The sequence below is a fragment of the Festucalex cinctus genome, chromosome 9 (genome assembly GCF_051991245.1).
Source record: "Festucalex cinctus isolate MCC-2025b chromosome 9, RoL_Fcin_1.0, whole genome shotgun sequence".
NCBI lineage: Eukaryota > Metazoa > Chordata > Actinopteri > Syngnathiformes > Syngnathidae > Festucalex > Festucalex cinctus.
In genome coordinates this window covers 4,635,219-4,659,602 of record NC_135419.1, presented here as the reverse complement: position 1 = coordinate 4,659,602, position 24,384 = coordinate 4,635,219, and the positions used below count along the sequence as shown (strand labels likewise).

The 24,384-nt window shown below is 40.1% G+C and overlaps 1 protein-coding gene across 2 annotated transcripts in view; it reads left to right on the top strand.

The window, feature by feature from the left end:
- Positions 1-24,384, top strand: part of lingo2 (leucine rich repeat and Ig domain containing 2) — a 205,413-nt gene extending 181,029 nt beyond the window's left edge. For both annotated transcript variants that reach the window (XM_077532699.1, XM_077532698.1), the window contains exon 5: positions 21,432-24,384. In XM_077532699.1, the coding sequence (XP_077388825.1) occupies positions 21,444-23,285 (1,842 nt within the window). In that variant the 5' untranslated portion in view covers positions 21,432-21,443 and the 3' untranslated portion in view covers positions 23,286-24,384. The remainder of the gene's footprint in view (positions 1-21,431) is intronic.

Sequence of the window (24,384 nt, the reverse complement as noted above, 5' to 3'; positions counted from 1 at the left end):
AAAGTAAGTTTACATTAATGTGGAAGTCAATTCAAAAGATGTATTTGCAATAGTAAGTTCTATGTGCCCTGACTAGTCTAAACCAAGGTTATTTTTTTTTATGATAACAACTAAAATTGGGGGAAAAAATGCTAAAATAAAAACAAAAATGCTTGTTTAAAAAAATGAAACAAAATCTTCCATTTATAAAACTAACTATTATATCACGAAAATGTCCTTTCATTTTTGTCAATTAATATCATACATGAGCGTTCATGGTTCATTTTAAATGCATTTATTTCAGATTTACAGAAGGAAAGTCAGTTGGTTGAGAATTGTAGTTCACTTTACATTATTACACAATACTTGGTGACTTTTTTGCATGCTACAAATACAAATACTGTATATTTAAAAAAAAAATAACATAAAACTAAAACTAATAAAAAAAACTAAACTAAAATGAAGCATTTTCAAAAACAGAAAATAATACAAACTAACCAAATTCAAACCACAAAAGTTAAAACAAAATAAAAACTAACTATAAAAAAAATTCCCAAATTATAACTAGGGTATAAACACAGTATCCTGATTAATATGTCATCAGTTGAATAAGAATTTTGCAGAATAATCCACCTGTTTTCTCCCGTCCAAGGAGGCTGAGTAACATTTTTATTCAGCACCGCCTTCTGCTGTCAACTGAAATTGACATCAATATACACACGGGATCGAATTGCAAACGTGAAGACTCACCTGTTTTCTGAGTTTGGTCACGAGGCGTGCACGTGGGTCATTTTCTGGGCTTCATTCGTACACATGCTGTCGTTAGACTTGAATGGCGTCCTGTGCGACACCTGTTAGCGCGTACACATTACAGTAGACAACATTAGAAGTACAGACCTCGCCTTGAGTAAAACAGAATCATGTCGTCGTCACAGCCATATTGGATGTGGCAAAGTGAAGCGACGTGTGACGACGCCTCAGTCACTTATACAGATACAGTATGTATACAAACTGTTTTACGCTCATGGGACTGAACTATTGATTTGATTTCTCTTAGATCATTGTAACACAATTTTTTGACAATAATTTGCACCCCACTCATTGAGGTATCTATGTTTACATTTCTATTCAGTTTACAGGAAAAAACTGTCCGCTGAAGTTCACAATTTTGATGCAGATACAGAGGGGTGCAAAAGTAGCTGTACAGCTAACCCTTATCAAACATTCATATCACTTCATCATACAGAAAAAAAAAATGGAAAGAACATTCATCATACATGTCACTAATTTTGCACCTATATGATGCTATAGTATATCTACTTTTGCATCCCAGCACCCTTTACAGGAGCAAATTGCATTCTTTGGTTTTCTGCAGGTGGACAATTAAAGTTCTGATTTTTATTTTGTAATTACTAGGAGGACTCATTTAAACATTTAATAGCATATTTGAAAGTAATTAAGCTTCAAACCAGCCTCGTATTCCCCAGAGTTGACAATACTTTTGTTGCATGCAGAAGCAGAAATTTTTAAAAAAGGACAATAAGAACGCTCTACATTTTAGATGTTTGAAAGGGTTTTGTGGCTCCCGTGTTTTCTTTTCCCTATAAAACGTGTTCAAATGCTTCTCAGGTTGCTGATCCCTGCCCTAAAGCCACTGATTAACATTACAATGTGTCCCTCCTCGCTTACATACTTTGAATGTGTCTACTGTAGCAAAAACATTTTATACTTATTTTTCAAATGCCAAAGACAGGCCATGCCATTACACAATGACACACAAAAAACATGGAGATTCACTTTGAAAAATTTGTAGAGCTCATGCACACCAACAGTGACGTATTTGGCATGTAGGCCGGCACGCGACATTATTTTCAGTCAGACCATGACAAACTTTAGCAGATTAGACAGGCCGTCACTCAAACGAAATCACACCTGTTTATATGTTTGTCTTACTGATAAATAATTCAACAGTGGTATTATTTAACACAGAAATAGATATGATTATGAAATAAATATTTAATTTTAATTTTTATTTATTTTTTTTTTTTATTTATTTATTTTTTTAGATCCTTGCTTGAGGGTTGAGGGCACAAGCATGTTGGTAGGCCCGCACGCCCCCTATAGCAACTGGTGTGTACCTACTTAGCCCACCTATCTAAATCTATTCCTATTTACAGTTGTACCCCAAGGGTATGTAATCTACCTACCCTACCTACCTACCATATTTTCTTACCAACCTACACATATTCACTGATACTTACATATCTACAGTATACCTACAAAACTACTTTTGTACCTTTTTCTATACACAATAATATGTTGTGCTTGACAGCCATCAGTGCAAGTGATTAAGCAAAAGATAAATGCAATGGTTTTTAATTACATTAAAAAACAGAGACTTTTACCTCCTGGAGACATCGTCAGCTCTGACATCAGCTCTGAAAATATGATACATTTCACTCAGCTGCAGGTGGCCAAGTCAATAAGTCAAGCAGACAGTTAGTCGTCATTGTTGGGAGACATAGATGAGCGATTAGTCCAAATTGGCGAGATGCCACCAGAGCTGCCGTGTTAATGACTACTCGCCGGCATTAGCAGCCGGGCAGAGGCTTATCTTAAGCAAACACACATGGGAAGGACTCAACTCCATAAGAAATCTTCAAGCTAGGGAAATACTTTGGGTACTGAATGATGGGGACTGAATGATTAACGTATGGTCCAATTGATTGCCATACTACAGTATATTGTTAGGGTATGGGTTTTGATTTGGGTTTTTGGTAATGTTTTCCTTGTGTCTCTTGTTCTGTCAATTTATTATGTGGTCCAACTGTGCTCGCTTTCCCGTTCCCTTGTGTTTGTCCAATCAGCTCCCCACTTGAGACAATAATAATGATGTGGATTTTCATTTCGTTGAATTTTTTTTATTTTATTTTTATTTTTTTTAACCGTTTTCCGGAGTCAACATTGTTACACGCACGCCCACAGGCGACGCCCACGCACATCCTGCCTATTTGACTGAATGCAGCCGGCAGCTATCGCATGTGACAAGCGAGCAATTCAAAGTCAACAAGCCCCATTCATGTTGCACAGCAAGACAAAAAAAAGATACACCGAGACCACCCGGCAAGCTCTTCATGAATTATTCATCAGTATCATGCTTGGATAATTAATCACACAACTAAATTTAGATGAAGGCCGTGTTTTGTCACCCGAGCCCGGACTCTCTCTCTCTCTCTCTCTCTCTCTCTCTCTCTCTCTCTCTATCTGTTAATATATGGAAGTGACACCAGCGCTGTGGAGGAATAAAGTGTGCCGTGCATTAGTTGCCTTGGCCGTGCCGCTGGCTTGTCATCGTGATGAATAACACGATTGGCTATTTTGGTTAGCTCTGTTTTAATACCTTGCAAATAGTGTCTTGTAATTCATCTGGTGAGGCCCGGATGCTCAATTACATTTTAATCAGTGTCACTTCAGACTGGCAAGTTGACCGTAGCATTCACAAGGAAACAGCTTACCTTACCTCCCTATGTCTACCTACTACCTATATTAACAGGTATACTGTTTACTTAGCAACAACATACACCCACATACATAGGCCTCCCTATTAAAAAATAAAAAATAAAAAATAAAAAACGTGTAAATACTCATTCACTCGCCGCCATTTTCACAGAAGCAATCCCGTTCGCTCCCGGCTGTTTTACTGAATTTTGACTGATTTTGTAAGGCCCACAGAATATTGTGTTCAATTGTTATAAAAGCATTGGACCTATCAAAAGAAAGATTAAAGTCTCCTCTTTCATCAGGAAAAAAAGTATGATTCTACTGTTTCCGTTTTGCAGCAATTAGCATGAGAAGAGAGCTTCATCAGTTTTCACAAATCTATTTAAAATTGTAATTAAGCTTTTTTTCTACATGGCCCTGGTTGATCTCCTTTGCTCTGCTGCCACCTGCTGGCCGTTTGTGTAATAACTACCATTTCTGCAACCGTTCTTTTCACCTGAGAGGCTGCATCAAAGCCTTCTGTATGCTTTAGCATAAAAAACACAAAAAAACGTATAAATACGTCTTTGGGACACTTAAAACATAAAAAAAAACGTATTTACACTTTATTGGGAGCAAATGAGTTAAGGGAGTGAAGGACAACGTATTGAAAAACATGTTTACACGTTTTTGGGTTTGAATGAGTGAATTAAACAATTTTCACATATTTTCGAAAACTAGTCAAGCACTCAAAGGAGATGTGGCCTGTGGCGTTCCGAGTGGCGGGATATGTCCTAAACACAATATCAATAATGACATAGCAGACGAGAATCAGCATGATGATCATCGTGGCAATCATTTGCCACCTGCTTGCGTCTGTTTTATCCGTCCTCTGCTTTATGACAACTGTGAATCACATGGCCTGATCGATATCCAATAAGGCGTTCTGATCCTCGTGTGGCTCATAATCCCGTTGGGGGGCACCATTTTGAGAGGCTGATAAGAGCGAGCTATAAAACTGCCAAATCTCTCAGTCAGTGTCTGCTTTGACTTGTGTTTTCTGTCTTCTGCTTTTGTCATTTACAGTTGTGAATTCAAGTTAGTCGGTTCGATGGCATTGTAATGACAGATGTTAACATGTCTGAAATGAAATAAACATGAGGTTTTCACACTGAGGATGAATTTGAAAGTCACACTGTTTGACATCATTCAAATGGAAGAATTTTGTCGCGTCTGAAGGCATTTTGAGGGTTTCGCATTCAAAAAAATGTGCAGGATTGTTCATCTGAGTGAAAACTAATGGTTTTTAGGTAGGCATATCTGCCATTAAGAGATTTTAAGAAGACATGCCTGGAAAGCGACAAGATTATTTTGAATAATATGATTTAAATGAGGCTTTAAAAGTGCCAGCAGGGCAAACCACAATTTTGCGAATATTTACATTCACAAATTCAAAAGAAGTAGTTTAGTTTAGTTTAGTTTAGTTTAGTTTAGTTTAGTTTAGTTTAGTTTAGTTTAGTTTAGTTTAGTTTAGTTTATTTGGGCATGATACATATAAAAACAAAATAAACAAACAAATATTATTAGTACATTGTGTTGAAGGCCAAAAGGATTGGGCTAAAGCAAAAGCTTCTAGGTAAGTGTGGCAGGCATCAGCCCCTGAAAATTGGTTAGATAGCATCATCAGGAATTAAAAAAAAAAAAAATTTAATAAAAAAATCAGCCCATGAAGCCAGAACACCATTAAATTTAGTAGGCATATCCATCATAATTAAAATCACAACCAAAAAGTGGTGATTTAGGGATAGTTTGGTCATTCATGGTAATTCAAAAAATTCTGCCCTAAATGCCAGTTTCACGCCACAATAAGACATTCAGAGGACATGTCTATAGTGAGTAGACCTGCAAAAAAAGTTTCAGGGACCCATGCTTGGAAATACACAGGAATTAAGCCATTTTTGTTTGAAAAATCCATTACAAGGGCATGTTGGCCATTCACAGTTGAAAATTCCGCCCCTGAAGTCAGGTTCATCTAGTAACAAGGAAGTGAGCATACTGTACATATCTATTATTAGTAGACCCACAAAAGCACACAATAACGTATGCCTGAGAACAATGTCAGGAAGTCTCCTTCCATGTGCATTTTAGCCATTCATGCTAATTCAGAAATTCAGCTTCCTAAGTCAGTTTCACAGCATAGTAGACACACAAAAAAGCCTCAACATGCCATGCTTGAAAACATTTAGGAAGACTATTTTGCTCTGAAGCTACCATTTTACTTTTACTGTAGCTATTCAAGCTAATTCAAAAGTTCAGCCCCCAAATTTGTATCATGGTCTATCATGAGAAGACACGTGCAAAAAAAAAGCCCCCTAGAAAAGCTCTACCTGAAAAGATGCAGGATGTCAGCCATTTTGGAGAAATTGTACAGATGCTGCCAAATTTGAACTAGGCAGATGTGCGACCATTTGAGGTTTGTCATTGCATAGAGATTCATAGTTGAGTTGCAATAACATCTCATGTTGCTAAATCAGGCGTTGAGTGTGACGTACTTTTCCCTCGACTACCTGCTAAATTGTTTATCACATTAAAGCCTCAAATTATATTGGGCCAAACCAAAGCGTTCAGATAAACGAAGATGATTTGAGAGAAAAATACACACGCAGAAACGCACACTCGCTGCTACTGAGGCTGATAAAGTTGGCGTCCGGCTTTGTTGTCTTTGGCTACAAGCCGCGGAGCTGAAAGGAATTTATTGGCTTTGAGCAGCAGGTTGAGAGGTCAGATCTATTGATTCAGTGAGGGGGGAGAGAGAGCGGTAGGATGAGAGCGAGCGAAGCAAGCAGCTCATGAGCACAAAAAAAAAAAAGCATTAATGAGATGTATGAAAGCGGGAAGGAGATGGAGCGATGTTTCGCAGGTGCTTTGGTCACATCTCATGCCAAGTGAACACTTTTGGGACCTTGTGGAGATACGTCACGTTGGAGCTGCACGCCTTCCTTTTGAACTGCTGTGAGGAATTATTTTGATAGCAAAAAAAAAAAGGGGGGGGGGGATTTATTTGTTTTACTCTGGAAGAAACATTGGTTGGGATTTATTTAAATGGAAAGAGAATTTTTAAACAATTTTTTTATAAAATATTTATGAACTTCACTGGCATTGGTTTTAGTGAAATGAGACCTCAAATTTTTTTGCCGAATTAACAAATTTGCCCATTTGCAGAGTTTTTTGAGAAACGGTTCTTCCGGGGTGTTTTTTTTTTTTTTTCCCCTGAAAAATTCACCTATTCACTGTCTTTGTGTTCAAGCCAAGCTATTGGTGAAGGAAAAATGGGGAAAAAATGCAAATAGTAGACGGTCCATTGTTAATATATATATATATATATATATATATATATATATATATATATATATATATATATATATATATATATTAGAATTTGGCACTATCCTAAAAACTAGGATTGCACAGGTACCTCTTCCAAACACAAACTTTGGTACCTGGCTGGCAAAAACTACTTGGTGCCACCGCACCATCAACTTGATGTACCAGTTCTACAAAAAAAATTTCAATAATGCGGCAATTGCGGTCTAAAACTACATGTCAAAAGTGTGCAGTAACCAGCATGTGTGCACGTCGGAAAGATACACAGACAACATGAGATCGAAGTGACTGCAAACTCTCACAGGGATGCACGTACGCTCAAACACTTCCTATGTCACACGTATGTGAATGTTTGGTGATTAAGCAGTTTTAGTCCCAATTGATTGTATTGATGAGGCAATATCCATAGTGAAGTACAACATACAGCACCCTTGTTTTGCCATTGCATTGTGTTATTAGCAAGTAAATGAAATTAGCTGAAAGTAAATGCATTGTTTAAAATGGAAAAAAATCAACTGCAGTATAATACTGATAAAAATGCATATTTACTGTTTATTCCTATTTAAAGTCTACATAGTCCGTAGATGAGAATATGAGTGTGCGGCTGTTTTTATGTCCTTTGAATATCTGGCACCCGGTTCAAGCGTACACCGTCTCTCAACCAAAGACAGCTGGGATAAGCTCCAGCAGGCTCTCGACCCTTGTGAGGATAAGCGGTACACAGAATGGACGGATGGAGTCACCAGGGCATCAATAGACGACTACCTTCAGAATTTTTTTGGCACCTTCCGTCTATTCCCCATCCTCCGGGAAAAAGCCTGCTAACTGACAAATAGATGGACACAGAAACCCAACTTGACTTTGTTCAGCCTTGGTGGAGGTCTATATAATATTAAGTGGGCTTATGGTTACAGATGATCGTGATGGCATTGCTATAACAACAAATCTAATGGTGGCCTAAGTCTACTTTTACCAAGTACAAAGGTACTTTTATGAAGGTATACTGTAGTTTCAAAGTCGGAATTTTAGTTTTGTGACATGACAGCACTACCAAAAAACATTGAGGAAATTTGCATAAGTCATTGAGCATAGCTCTATCCGGCCCCATTATGCCACCAGCATTGCCAAGTGAGCCCCAATATTATTATTCTAATCATATAGCGTGTTTATGCAGTGGACTGGAGTTATGCAGCAAGTGGAGTTGCTCGTTGGTGGTCAGGGTACAGATGGTCACTCATGTTTAATCATTTTCTAAAAATAAGTCTGGCTCCCGTGATTAATGAGCACCGATATGTTCTACTTAGCAAGTCGGCAGTTGTACCTGTGTGGAAGCGCGAAGATATCGGAGAGGAATCAAGGAATTGCAGTAGATTATTGGAGATGAGGCATTTATGAGATGTTTAGTTTGTATTTTTTTTAAGCTCATTAGATTTTAATTAATTAGTGACGTAAAAACAAATGCATGACATACTGAGGAATCGTGTCACAATAACATGATTTCATGAGGCAAGGCATTTCATTTTTCAAGTGCACGATGCACCTGTTAAAAAGCATGATAAAAGTATGATTTTAATGAGGCGAGGTGTTTATTTTTCAAGGAGACAAGGTGCGTGATGATCATTTGAGGCATGGAATTGTAAAACTGTGTGATACTCTGGCAATTATTTTCTGCTGGATCATGTGCCTGGCAATTCATCAAGTCATTCATTTAAATCAGTCACGGTGTTCGAAAATAATAATTTAAGAAGGGTATTTATTTTCTGTTGATGATGTACCTCTACAACATGCGTGGAGATTTGTGGCATGGGGTTTAAATAATATTTTTTTTTTTTAGTCAAGGCATTTTTTTTTTTCAAGCGATCAATTCAGGCACAGCGCTATAAATGGCCGTCTTTATTTGAGGCAAGGCGTTTGTTTTTGCAAACAGACTAAACATCTGGCGTTCAATCTATGCAAGCTTTGTGTAAAGATGTTTATTAAAGGTAAAGCTTTTAGGTTTTGGGCAATGAAGTGGATGATGCATCTGGTGGCGAACTGAGACATGGCATTATAAAAATCAGTAATTATGTGAGGCAAGACAGTTATTTTCTCAAATGGAACATGCACCTGGCTATGAATTGAGTCATGATGTTAGTAAGAAACATATTTATTGGAGGGAAGGCATTATCTTTGAGTAGCAAACGATGCACAAATGCATCTGTATCTGCGCAGCATCCGTCTTGACCACTTGCCGCCTGTGTCCCATTTAGCGTACCTTTCTCCAGAGAGCATTTTGGCGCGCTTAAGTGGGCCGATAAAAAGCAATGGCATCTCCTCAATGTAAATATAATGGCGCGTTAACATTCATATTATATGAGCGCAAAGCAGGGCGCACAGTCGTTTAAACGGTGCCACTAATACGGCGCAAACTGTTCTGGAAGCAACCTCCAATTTGGCCACTTCAGCCTGTTTTTCTTGCAAATTTCATTATCATGTTTTGTCAAGTTCGAAAGCCGTCGCCTGTAACCAAATCTCATTATTTTTTTAAATAAACGATGAAACACTGGATTAGCTCGCAGACCACATGAGTCTGTTGTGAGTCTCGCTGCAAACCAAAGGCTATCGGATGCTCACAAAAGAGCAGGCGGCTCAATCTAGCGTGTTTATCGCTAATTAACGCAGATTAATTGAGCATCAGCTTTTTGCCAAGCGGAAGGCCATTTGCGTACCGGGGGGGGGTTGGGTGGGGACTTCGTGCCCCCTGAAGCTGCTGATCCACGCGCTTAGCAAACACTCTTTCTTATCTTGCTGCTGTGAGCGTGTTACTCATTGCGTTCAATGGATGCACACACGCTATCTACCAAGATAACTACAAGTGCACGGTCGCAGAACATCACAATGTTACCTATCTTTTGGGTTTTTCCTCACACAGGTGAATTCAATGTTGACAGTATAGGGCAGTGTTTTTTTTGTTTTTGTTTTTTCTTAGACGGCTGGCTACTCGGTGTGTAGTTTAGCTATATATATATATATATATATATGTATGTATGTATGCCAAAAAAAGGAAAATGTTTTGAGCTTTATTGAATTGAATTCAATATGAAAAGAATTGAATACAAGCAGCTTATCATACTAGACTGAGTCCAGAGGGCATGTTTAACCCCCACAGTGAGGTAAACTTCAGCTCTCTAAACTGCACACAAGTCAGCTCGCTCTTCTAATTGGAACCGCTTGAGTGGAGCAATCATGGGTCAGTTTGCACATCATCGCCTCTCCTCCTGCCAGGCACACGCGCGCACGCACACGCGGACGCACACGCACACAGTGGACAACCAGCAATCGTGTTGGACTCAAAACTATTTATCAGCTAATTAGCCGCACGCCCCCCCCTCGCTCACTCCACTATGAAGTCATTAGGAAAATGAGAAATTAAATCAGTCAGTGGTAGATTGCAGTCTATGCTGTGCTTGACACATGGTGTCCTCAGGATCAAATGATAGAGTCCTGTCTGTCTACGGTTTTCTTATTGCCCTCTTGGAAGGAACTTGTGAACCAACACAAACAAAGACAGACACGTGATAAAAGTGGTCCTCTCCTCAGAACTGAAAATGGTGGCAACTTGAAATCTTTCTGACATAATTCTCCATGAATCAATGACTTTTCTGTTGAGGAACAAACATACAGAGAAATGAACAGAAAGCTTATTTATTTATTTATTTAGTTTGTATTTGTTTGTTTTTGTGTTAGTTTGACACCTGGTAAAAGTGCCTGGTAACGCATTGTCAAGCAAACAGGCACTTATGAAAAGAGGCAGTCTACAATTTTTCCACATTTGGGGGACATGTGGTAAACGTGTTACACTCAGATTTGAGTGCAATTTGTCGTCTTGATGATCTATTCTTAGCATCTCACATCCTCCAACAACCAGGAAGTAGTCTGAGAAAGCCCCAGAACGCAAATTACAGAGTTGTGTCAAAAAATTTGACACAAAGTGAACTTCTATTCTTCCGTTCAAATGAAAAAGTCTTTTTGTTGCGAGGGTTGAGATTGTCCTCCAGGAAATGACCTTCTAACAAATAAACGGACAAAAGCAAAATCATAGCATTGCGCTATTTTTCCTTCTTTGTTTGGCATGCTAAAGGCAACCCGTTCCAGAATGCAAATTGTAGCAAACCATCTGTCAAATGTCTTGTTTTCTCTATGAAGCAAAAAGTGACCTGCTAACTGAAAAACTGACTAAAAGAGAAACAACCAAAACACAGAGTAGTCTTGTTCTGTTTTGTTTTGTTTTTTCACCTTCTTTTGACACATAGTAAAAGTGTCCCCAACACTCCAGAATGTAAATGGTTGAACGCAATCCATGTCTTACCATAAAGTACATATTAACGTCTTATGTCATTTGCTTGAACCACACCTTGCAATCTGATGAGCGTCGTGTTTTTTAGTGTTTTAATTGAAAAATCTAATGTTCCACTAGAGATTAAATTTGCAGTCTTAGGCGATTTGTTGACATCTGCTGCCTCATTGTCGTCGAGGCGAATTGCACTGCCACCCACTGTTGGACTTATTGCTTCAACTTGGGACAATATAACAACTCAAAAGTTGAACTCCTCTGCAATCTCAGTGGATGTTTTCCGGTTCACATTTATAAAAACACAAGGTTGAGCATTAGTCACTACGGTGGACAGCTATTCAAAAGCAGTATATGGACAACTATATACTAAACTCATTTTCCAAATTTGTCACAAAATCAAACGGCCGGAAAGCTTTCTGAATTGGTTGTATATTAGCAGTTGACTGTTGTGACTGCCGTTTTTATGTTGCCTCGCTTGATAAAAAAAAAAGAAAAAAAAAAAGAAGCGGTTGTAAACATTTCCACGGGTTTTCTTTCTCCTGGTGAGTAAGCTCACATATCCCCCAACACCACCACCACCACCCCCCATACAGCCGCAAGGCTTTTCTCCCGCTTGGCCCCCATGTAGTTTGAGGATTTAGATAACAACTTGGCCTCTGTGCAATCAACCAATAAAAAGCCACTTGTGAAATTGGCCCGCGTCTATCTCCTCGGGTATGTTTTTTTTTCCGACTGTGTTTGATGTGCTCCCGCGGCACTGATCGTGGCACATAATGTGATTCCTCCTTCACACGGCGTTAAAGAAAAAAAAAGAAAGTCTCCCGCACTTTTATGGCGGGCTGGGAAGAGATGCTGGCGTTTTCTTTACCAGGCAATTATCGACAACCCGTTTTTTTTTTAAACGGGGGAAAAAAAGGGGGGGAAATCAAAGCCTCGCATTTTGATGTTTTGACTCGGGAGAAGAGAGTTTCCGGAGGAAGAGCATGAAAGGCAGAGGGAAGTAAATTCCACGATTGGCCGGGGAAGGCATACAAGCCACGAGGCTGAGTGAGGAAAGCGAGTCGTAGTGAAAGCAACATGATGCGGCATGAGAATGTGTGTCATTCTTGCCGTGTACGATTTGACAATCAGTCATTACAATGGACAGCTGGTCAAAGGTTTCTAAATGTGTGAGTCTTGGGGCCCTATTTTCGTTTCCAGCGCAAAGTCTAGCGCAAAGTATAGTCTAATTGTGGAGTGGAGTTTTCTTTCTTTTGGTATTTTCATAGATGGGCACAGTTAAAAATGCGCTGTTGTGGGAGTGAACACAGCGGACTTGATTCCCAGCCAATCGAAGCGGCTGCGCTCATTCCTTTTAAATTTAGAGCTCGTGAAACGGTCTCGCTCGGTGGAAATTGGTGCACGCAAAATATGTTTATAAGGAACTGCAAGACGATCTCCAATCGAGGGTGGTGTAAAATTGGCTACTCTAATGTGGGCACTTGGAGACCACCTTCCACCCCGATCATGTGACACATGACAGTTGCTTCGATCAAATCCACCAAAATCATGTTACAGCATCTGCGCCACAACTTAGACCTTCTTTTAGTTGGTAAGGTCTAGAATACTTGTCACCAAACGGTTGGGTGCGCCGAGTTCATGTAAAAGAAAATGCTCTTTGTCCACCGGAATGTCCAGCATGGTGTTGCACACAAATTCTGGAGATAATCGATACTTGCCTTCCGAAAATGAAGATGCGCCAGTTTTTACACTAAGCACACATGCACCTGTCTACGAAAATAGTCATTGATGTCAAAGTAGTGCAACCGAGAAAGTCGCGGCAGCACTATTCAAAATCTTTTGCCTTTGTGGGATTCTTGACACTAATGTTGAGTTGTCAGTCACTAGTCGGCAATACAGTAGTTGAAACGCTTCTTTTTTTTTTTTTTTTCCTTTTTTTTTTTTTTTCTTAAGAAACGCTTCTAAAGAACTTAATTTTAATCGACAAAGATGTAGATCAGTAACTCCATTTTACAGCACTTTAAATATGTGCATCAATAACTTCAATGGATGGCAATTCCAAATATTGTGTGTGTGTATATATATATATATATATATATATATATATATATATATATATATATATATATATATATATATATATATATATATATATATATATATATATATATATATATATATATATATATAATTGTAAATCTTGATTTAAAAGTTCCTTAAACGTCACAACCGTGGCGGCACCTAAATCACTAAAGTGGACACCCTTTCAAATGCTGACATCTCGTGTATGAGGAATATATAAATCGCGTATCAGTCAGTGACAAACTATTCAAAAATTGAGTTTTTACATGCCTACGTTTTGATGTTCAAAACATGTTTTTCTCCTATCTGCATGTTTTTTTTTGTTTGTTTGTTTGTTTGTTTTTTGTTTTTACCTTTCACCAATGCACATTCTCCTGTTGAGATTTCTGACACACCCACCACCGTGCTTGACCTGTGAATTTGTGTGCAACCACCAAAGAGGCATGACTCATTGAAGTTGGAGGTTGGCTGTAAATAAATAGTGCCTAGAATTTTCCTGACTCTTGAGAATGTCATTCAAATCGATTTGATAAAATTTAGCACACTTTAAATATCAACATACCATCTGTAGTTGTATGTGTCATCGCCGGTGAGACGTGTGCACCTCTCCGACTCACACACTATACGTTAAAAGGGTGCATGTTTGCTTGTTTTTTGTTCCATATGAAGTACATTCAATAAAAGTCATGTAATCAAAATACTGTGCTTATAACTGAATGCATGTTTGGGTATCAATGCCTTAGCAGTGCCCAAGCTTGCGACAAAACAGTCCGAGTCACTTGAACCGTATTCGATGGCGCAAAAAAAAAAAAGACTGATTCAATATCTCACTCACCATTGCGTCATTACGATAACTGCAATTGTTTTAATAGTGGGCCAAAAAATCTCCAAGCTGCATTTTTGAAGCGGGGAAACTTTTTACCAGTTAATGTTACAGTATATATGTTGACGTTCCACAGCTGGAGTAACCTGGTAGGGACACATTATAGCTGTTTTTGAGCATTTTGGGCCAGTTGTGTCAGGTGACAGCGATGTCACCTGGCAGTTAACTGCAACAAAATGTGCAAAATAATGTTTCACCTTCACTGGACTTATTACAGAATCTTGAGTGTAGAAGAGGAAAAGTGTTAAAGTTCATGGGAGAATGCGCACAGATGGATTTTACGGGGAACGCCCACCGTTTCGGGTTGCTCCACCCATCGTGCACACCCGGCATGAGGTTGCAATAATGGCAGATTTGAGTGGACGGGAGAATGCTGCAGGCTTTTTTTCTGATATATGCACATGGGATAATATGGAGCATAACAAATGAATATGGCCTTTCCTCACTGACACGAACGAGACAAAGAAGAAGAAGAAAGGGCGATTGAGGCATTAATTTCCCGGTGTAACGACAAAATAACGGGCAGTGGCAAGGCGCACTTGTTAAATCCTAATTTCATTTTAATGAGGCTTACATCTGGTAATGATGCCGCCCGGAAGGGAGAGATGTTATTAACTCGCAGGTTAGTCTGCCCGCGCGCAATTAGCCCACCTTCTTCGGAAAGGCGCGTCGGCCAGCTATCAAACGGGATACTAATGAGCAGGAAGAGAAAAGTGAGCCGTCTCGTCGCCACAGGAAACCCAAATTAGCTCGGTGATGTCCACAAACTGGTTTGGAAACAGCAGAAGATGAGGTTAGCTTAAAACATGCAGTCAACTCTTATTTTCACGGGAGTTTGGGACCTAGCATGTGTCGCGAATAGCTGAACTCTTTCTTTTTTTCATTTGCATTATTTACACAATTGTTCAATAAATTAAATGATGTGTTTATAAAACATTCCATGTTAGGTACCAGGGCTCCATTATGAAACGCAAAGGATCGTACAACAAATAGTTTGAGGTGTATTCTACAAAATTATTCACAAGTCGGATCAGTAGGTGTTTGTGGCTCTTTAATCCCTTTTCTAGAATGTTCTTATTAGTTGTTTCTTATTCCACTTTGATCGTTCTTGTTGTTAAATGAACACCTCTCGGGATCCGCATCAATCAAACGTGAGCAGTCTTTGTCGAGGCAAAATATTTGCTGCAGCTCTTTTAATGGCGGAGTGTGCAAGTGTACCTAATGAAGTGTCCGGTGAATAAAAGAGAGAATAAATTTGCTCGATGTAAACATCACTACAAAAAGGATTGCCCAAGTTCGTTCCTCGAGAGCACACCTGTTTCACGATCAGGCTCGTTATCAGGCTTCTGCAAAGCTTGAGCTAATGAGCTGATCATTGGATTCAACTGTGTTGGAGGAGAGTGACACGGAAAACAGGCTGGATAGGGGCTCTCGAGGACCTGACTCGGGCACCTCTGCTGTATTATGAAACTAATGCTTAGTCTGATGTGGACTGTGCAGCTCGACACCTCACAAGAGGGATTATTACCTCCTCAAAGCACAAGCGTTACAGTTTGACTGATTACTACACAGCAAGGACTTTAATCACAAACCAATTTTTGTGAAATTGGTGGCAGAGATGGTAAGAAGAAACCATTTAAGTCTCACTTCCACAGAATGCTGCACCCCTTACCCCCGCCTCAGAATGCAGGTGATGCATTCCTGTCTGTCAAAGAGTTACATCAGCTTTTTATATGAAACAGGAAATAGCCTGGCTTTTTTTTTTTTTAAATTCATCCCTAAAGCCAGTTTCAGTTAGCAAAATTCAATTTGGTAGACATGTCTATCATGAGTTGACCCTCAAAAAAAAAGTCCTCAAGAATCCATGCTCTCAAAGACTCAAGGGATCTGCCATTTTGTTTGTGTACATTATTATGTTCATTTTGAACATTTTCAATGACTTACAGTGTACATACGGTGCTGTTAATAAATTGATACATTGCACCTGATTTTGGAGAATTGCGTAACTTGAAATGTTTTGCAGCGTCTTTGTCTGAATGCTATGGAGGACCAAAACTGCCAAAATTCGAAATAAATAAATGACTAAATAAATAAATAAATAAATGACTAAAAGTGAAAATAAAAATGAATAAAAACAAATATAATTCCAAAATTATATCTAATAAATAAATATAAATGGAAATAAATCTGTTTTTATTTTAACTTTTTGTCATTTATTTATTTATTTATTTATTTAGTCATTTATTGATCCTTTTTTTTTAATTCGACATTTATGTATTTATGTATTTATTTATTTATTTATTTATTTATTTTGCATTTCGGCAGTTTTGGGCCGTACAGCCAAGTGGAAATGTTATTTAAATGAGGGGGCGGTCCGAAGCATTTATATTTATTTTTTTAGATATAATTTTGGAATTATATATTTTTTTATATTCATTTTTATTGTCACTTGTAGACAGTTGTTCATTTATTTATTTATTTATTTATTTATTTATTTATTTATTTATTTATTTATTTATACAGATAAAGATTCCAAATTTGGGGGTTCATTTCTATTCCAAATGAGTTTCAAGCCAAGATAAGGAAGCAGTTTTGAAGTAGGGTTTGATGCCTGGGTTAGGGTTTTAAAAAGGATAAATTACAGGGTTAGTTCTTTCAAATTCATGCTTACTTTCTGCTAATATCATCAGCCGTAAAACAGTTTATGATCAGTTTCCTTTCAGAGCTCGTCAAGTTGCTTTGCTTTGTAAAGTGAGAAGTTTTCCATCTTAGACGTCGGAAATAAATGCAGCGGAAAAGGCGTCTGAAGTTTTAAAGAGCCTCTCGCGCATTTGGCTGCACTTTTACAAGTCAGCAGTGCCGGCGAGCTGGCCATATGGAGCTCTGCTAACTACTGCAATAAAAAACTACGTGCTAAGCGGCTCAGACACGTCGCCGATTTAATTCAAATAATCAGACGTGAATGGAAATACTCAACTTGAACTTTCAGCCATGACTTGCAAGCAATGAGTAGAGTTTCAAGCCGAGATTGGGGTTTCAAGTAAAGGCTAGTGCTTCAAATCAGCTTTGAGGTTTTAAATTAGGGTTTCAAGCCATCATTGGGTAACTTGAAAGCAATGGTTAGAGTTTCTAATTAGTGTTTCAAGCCAAAGTTAGTTATAATTTAGGGTGTCAAGACAGGATTAGGCTAAGTACAGTTTAAAGCCAGCGATGAGGTGAGAAATGATAGTTTGAAGCCTGTATTAGGGTTTCAAATTGATGGTTTCAAGTTATGGTTAAGTGTTAGGGCTTCAATGTAATGTTTCAACCCAGAGTTTTGCTTTAAAAGTAGAGTTTAAAGACATGAGGCAAAGTGTTTTCAGACAAGTGGTAAGGTTTCAAATCCAGTCAAGTCATCTTTATTTGCAGGGTTTCACGTTAGGGTCAGGGTTTCAAAGTATCGTTTCAACTCAGGACTTGGCCTCAAAATTAGGGCTTCATGATCGGGTTAGTGTTTTAATGAGTTTCCTGTTTTCAAGTTAGGGTTCTAAGCCAGCACTTGGGTTCAAAATCAGGGGTTCAAAATGGAGTTAGTGTTTCAAATTTGTGTCAGGGTATCTAAATAGATTTTCAAATCTGTGTTAGGGTTTCAAATCACGGTTCCAATTCCAAGAACTACAAATTAGTTGAAATTTATTGGTAGAATTTAAAGGTGGGGCTTCAAGGCAAGGTTAGTTAGTTAGTTAGTTGGTTGGTTGGTTGGTTGGTTGGTTGGTTGGTTGGTTGGTTGGTTGCTTGGTTGGTTGCTTGGTTGGTTGGTTGGTTAGTTAGTTAGTTAGTTAGTTAGTTAGTTAGTTAGTTAGTTAGTTAGTTAGTTAGTTAGTTAGTTAGTTAGTTAGTTAGTTAGTTGGTTAGGTAGGTAGTTAGGTTTGGCAGTTTTGAGGAGCCAATTGCAGGGAGGCGAGTCAGAGGAGCACTCAAAAAAGTAATGTAATTTCAAAAGAACACAAAGGCAAACAAGGTGACTCGGATTAATCCTAAATTCTAAATAAACAGAAGTGCAAAAATAACAGGGTTTACAACACCAAAACAAACAGTGTGGAAAAAGACATGACTAGACTTGAACAAGGACTGAGACATCAAACAATGAACTGACAAGGATAGAAAGAAACGAGCAAACATGGATAAAAATATCTGGTGAGACGAGACACACCTGGATAAGACACAAGTGCTTGAGGAAGCTGATTGGTGACCACAAGGGACCGGCTTGACAAGCACAGATGGACAGGATAGCCTTACCGAGCAAAACAGACAAAAGTGACACAAGGAAAACATGACAAAACTCAAATCATGTCAAAACAAGAGAGATCATCCACAGAACATGAACATGACATTATTTAGTGAGGTAGCATCAACACTTTAGTTGCAAATGTCGTGTTCCTCTCCATGTATTGTTGTGTTTCGATTGTATTTGTCTGTAATGCAGAATTTTGTGCTCTTCTTTTATGTGAGCGGTTGTCTCGGCGTAGCAGCGGCCCCCTCGGGGAGGAAAAATGGAGATGATTCTCGGCTCGCTGTTTAATTTTAGAACTGGCCGTGACACAGCAAATTAAGCAGGGATGCTCTCCGCCATCTTTGCAACCTGTCAAGCGGCCGCGCTCCGTTCGAGGCGTGCAGAACGCGTCCGAATGAATATGAAGATTTATGTTGGGTTTTTAATGCCAAGAAGAAGAAGAAGAATGTTAAAATGTGTGAGCCAAGTACTTTACATCTTGTTTATTTTCATTTGACGCAGAGTGGAGTGGGTCAAGCGCTTATTACCGAAAGGCTTTTTAATCCCTTTTGGCTGTGTAATAGTGTTTAGCAGCCCGAGTGGAAAATCACCATGTGAAAATGCAACATGTTTATTTCGCTGTTGCTAAACTCTCGACTTGAACGCGTGAGGAGTTTAATGTTGAGTCATGTCTGTTGAGAAATAAGAGCCCCATGCTTCAAAGGTGGGGTTAGCTTTTGCAAGTAGGGTGTTTAAAGCCGGGCTTAATGCTTCAAGCAAGGTTTTGGCTTTCAACTTAGGGTTTCACGCTTGGGTTAGTGGTTCAAATTTGAGTTTCAATGATGAGTTAGGGTTTCAACTAAGGTTGGCTTATTTTGTGAGTTTCAATACTTAATTACAAGCTTAAAACAAATATAGCTCAAATTCTCTTTTTTTTTTTTTCCATATTTTTGAATGTTTGGCACCATAGTGCTCACAGTCAGTTTGGATAAGAAGTTTGTATTACCTTCTGCAGTGCAACAAAATCTGACTAACATATATGAAATATGGATATATGATGGATGTATGGGTTACACAGTACACGGTGAATAAATGGCGCACGTATGGGCCCCATGACCATATTTTGCTTCGGGCCCCCAAATGGCCTGGGCTGGCCCTGGGTTGAGGTGTTTCCAAGCCAAGCCAACACTAAGCCAAAGAAAAAGCAAAGTTTTCATGACTTTTTTTCCCCCACTTTCTTCCCATGTGTTTTTTTGTTTGTTTGTTTTTTACTGCCTTGTCGCTTTTTATTTTCTCTTTGGCTGTCATCCTAATAATGGTGTTTTGAATTTTTTTTGTTGAGGATTTATTTAAAAGCTCTGTTTTTGTTTTTAAGCTTTTATGAACCCGTCAAGCGACAATCTGTGTGTGCAAACATCACACTTGTTCTTCTCCGCACGCATTCATTTGACACCACCGCCACCGCACTGAATTATTAACGGCAAGACTAATTATAGGCCCTTGCCACTGTGGCAACCGAGCCTGCAGAGCAAAAAAAAAAAAAAAAAAAACACGTCGGCGCAGTTTTGGCCAATGTTTTTGTGCCCAGTGTGACACCTTAGCTGCCACTTTGTTTTCACCCGTCGTTAACCATTTGATGAGTCGTCAATCTATATTCTACATTTAAGTGTAAACGTTCCACTCAATATTTCTCTTGTAAACATAACCAAAGGATAAAATAAAAAATTTATATCTGATGCATAACCGTCTTTTTATGAATGTGCAATATCTGACGTAGGCTATTAAAAATCAGACAGTATCACCTGCAGAGAGGTTCATTTTTTTGATGCTTTGACTCGACAAATCATAACCGCATTAAATATTTAACACTCATTTAGTCTGTTGGAGAGGGTGCGTGGTGTTGCCAAATCTGGTCAAAATTTTGTCTTGTTTTATTTTTTTATAACTAAACATTATCCTCCATAAAAATGAGTCTCTCTGGCAGTGTGTTTTTGCCAATAATTCATTCCTCCAGTTGGCGATTATGCATAAACGCTCGCCTCATAATGCTGAAGTTCACCAGCTGTTTCTCGCCTGCGGGCTGCAAATGTAACTTAACATCTTGGTTTTCTTTTTCTTTTTTTTATTCAATGTTATATTTTCTTTCTAAAACCTGCCAGCACGAGCGTCTCTTTATTGTCATTATTATGCAGTATTCATGGTGACTGTCCTCATATTCTGCCCTGGAATTGTTTACAACCCAATTCCATTCCCTGTCATAAGTCACACATTTTCTTAATATATTGCCTTATTCTAAAATTGATTAAATTATTGTGTTTCTTTAAAATTATAAACAAATGTACACAAAAAAAAAGCCTTGTGGAAATTGTTACTTCTATTAAGAACAAAAATATTTAAAACACTGATTTGATCTATACAGTACTTGAGCCATTTATTTTGCCCAAATACACTTTCATGATGCTGCAAAATACGTATTTCCCTTGAACGCACATATAATTTAAATGTAGTTTAAAAATGTGTAATTATGATGTCATTGTTTTGCACAGCCAGAGGTTATGGGTAAGGTTTATGTCAGGGAGTGCCTTTTGAGATGCATTGGAATAGCCATATTCAGGGACCAAATTTCAACTTCCAACCTTGGATTTCCAAATTCTGGAGGGTCGCTCGGGGGCGGGCACACTTACCTGGAATGACAAACCATCCCTGGGTGCCGACTCCCCCGACTTGCAGGGGGGCTGGTACTCAGAGTTGGATCCATGTAGCCCTACATCAGGGCGGCGTGGCTCAGTGATAGAGTTGTCTCCCCATGCCATTGTGACCACGTTGAAGTATCCTTGAGCAAGATACTGAACCCCTAGTTTTTCCTGATGCTGAGTCATCAGTAGTTGAATGAGTAGTTGGATGTAAAGCGCTTTGTAAGGTGCAAAAGTGCTATATAAGTGAAGTACCACTTACCTTTTGGGCCTTTTGGAATTGTAAAGGAAAGGTCCAACCTGAGCCACTCACTCTGTTTGTGTTGTGTTGGTCTTGTCTTTCAGAGCCGTGACAGAATGGTGGACTGCTTGAGCAAAGTCATGCTGCACACGGTCATCTCATGCTGGCAGCCGGTCCTGGGACTGGTGCTGCTGGCCGTCTTCGTGGGCTCCTCCCTGGGCTGCCCCTCCCGCTGCGAGTGCTCGGCGCAGACCAAGGCCGTTGTGTGCCACCGCAAGCGTATGCCCACCATCCCCGATGGCATCCCGGGAGAGACCAGGATCCTGGACCTGAGTAAGAACAAGCTGACCATGATCAACCCGGATGATTTTGTCGCCTTCCCGGGCCTGGAGGAACTCGACCTGAGCGGGAATATAATCAGCTACGTGGAACCGGGTGCCTTCAACGCTCTATTCGGCATGCACTCGCTCAGCCTGAAGAGCAACCGGATCAAGCTTATCCCTCTGGGCGTCTTCTCGGGGCTGGCCAACCTCACCCGCCTGGACGTGAGCGACAATAAGATCGTCATTCTCCTGGACTACATGTTTCAGGACTTGCACAATCTGAAGTTTTTGGAGGTGGGCGACAACGACCTGGTTTACATCTCACATCGCGCATTCAGCGGACTTTTGAGCCTGGAGACGCTGGCCCTGGAGAGGTGCAACCTCACCGTGGTGCCCTCCGAGGCCCTCTCGCACCTACACAACCTGGTCAGCCTGCACCTGCGATACCTCAGCATCAGCACTTTGCATCCGTACTCCTTCAAAAAGCTCTTTCGGCTGCGCCACTTGGAGATCGACAACTGGCCCTCACTGGACCACGTCCCGGCAAACACCCTGCACGGCCTCAACCTCACCACCTTGTCCATCACCAACACCAACCTTTCATCCTTCCCCTACCAAGCCTTGAAGCACCTGCCCTACCTGACACACCTCAACCTGTCCAACAACCGCATCCGGCACATCGAAGGTGGAATGTTGATGGACCTGGTTCGCCTTCGGGAGTTTCATCTGGTCGGCGCTCAGCTCACCGCCATCGAACCGTACGCCTTCCAGGGTCTGCGGGGACTGAAGGTGCTTAACGTTTCTCACAACCGGCTGGACACGCTGGAGAAGGGAGTGTTCCAGTCCCCGGAAGCTTTGGAGGTCCTACTCATCGACAACAACCCGCTGGTGTGCGACTGCCGCCTCATGTGGATCTTACAGAAAAGGCATTCCATCCTGTTCGGGGATTCCCAACCGGAGTGCAACACGCCCGAGGGGATCCGAGGTAGGCCTTTCCAGGAGTTTAAGGAAAGCCTGCTGTCCTACTACGTGACCTGCACCAAGCCAAAAATCCGCGAGAACAAGACACAAACAGTGACGGTGGACGAAGGCCAGCACACTCTGCTGCACTGCAGCGCCGAGGGCACGCCAAGGCCTACCGTGTCCTGGGTGTCCCCGCGGCGGCGCGTCCTGACAGCCAGGAGTCACGGCAGGGTAACGGTGCACAACAACGGCACCCTGGAGATCAAGTCGACCGAGATTCAAGACGGCGGCGTCTACCTCTGCCTCGCCTCCAACACGGCCGGGAACGACACCCTGATGACGTCGCTGGCCGTCAAGAGCCTGGGCTCGCTGTACGCCAACAGGACCCAGTATTACACCGACCCCAGCAACACCACTGCCAACGGGACCGCTGGCGTCACCTTGGGCTTGGACCTTAAGACCATTTTGGTGTCGACGGCCATGGGTTGCTTCACGTTCCTGGGGATGGTCTTGTTTTGCTTCCTGCTCCTGTTCGTCTGGAGCAGGGGCAAAGGGAAACATAAAAACAACATCGACGTGGAATACGTGCCTCGATCCAAGTCCAACGGCACTAACGTGGACTCCGCCGACATCCAGGCCGGTCCTCATCGTTTCAACATGAAAATGATGTGACTTGTTTTATAGGGGGGGAAAAAAAATCTGGATCGTGTGGAAAATAACCCAAAGTACATTCTATTTTTTTGCAAATGGAACCACAGCTGACGGATGAGTGGTCGCAAAGGACTTTGGGGTAAGAGACAATGAGCGGGACCTTGAACATAATGCTTGATGGTTGTCGGAATTGCTTCAGCTCAGAGGAGGAGTGAACAGTTCCCAGGGAATTAAGTGTCATTTATCTGCTTTTTGAGATTTATATGCCCTCTCCCGGGAAAAAAAAAGAAAAAAAAAAAAGAAAAGAAGGCCCTACGACGTCTCTGAGTTGGATCTTCTGGACTCGGCTCAACCGTGTACAGTACCAATTTGTATCTTACGCTAAAATAACCTTTGTTGAGTCTTGCGCCACATGCTTTGTCACCCATCCGATCAACCAATGACGGCGGCCATCGCTTCCTCTGTTCGATACTTTTGCCCGTGTGTACCAAATGCTTTGTTATTATGTACACCTACTGTATGTACATACTCATTCAAAAGAAATATTCATAGCAATATTCATGGGATGCATTAGCCAAAATTGATATAACCCTATATTGTATGTTCAGCAAAAAAAAAAAAAAAAGAAGAAAGAAACACACATGAGACTTTTGAAGTTTCCATAGATTCAGGAAGGGCTTCTATGGGTGGTTATGTGTCCCTGCTCCCCCACGATTGACTCAGAAATAAGAAATATGAATAAATACATATTTATCAAATGAAATATTTTATTTATTAATGATGTTGGTCAAAAACCAATCCTCAACTGCTGTCGGGTGTCCAATATAATATCTGGACAGTCCTTTGGATGAACATGAACCACCGTTTTGTCCGACTTGAGTGTCTTTCTATTCCTTTCAAGTGTACCTTTTTGGCCCATGTGTCAACTTTTTGGCCCGTGTGTCAACTTTTTGCTACCGTGATATTTGCATTGTTTCTTTATTCTTTCCCCTGTAGAAAAAAAAGGACTTTGTTGTGGTAGTTCCTCATTTTGTTGTTGAATCATTTAGATTGTGACAATTTAAAAAAAATGTAAAAAAAAAAAAAAATTGTATGTGGAATAAAGGCAGTTGTATTTGTA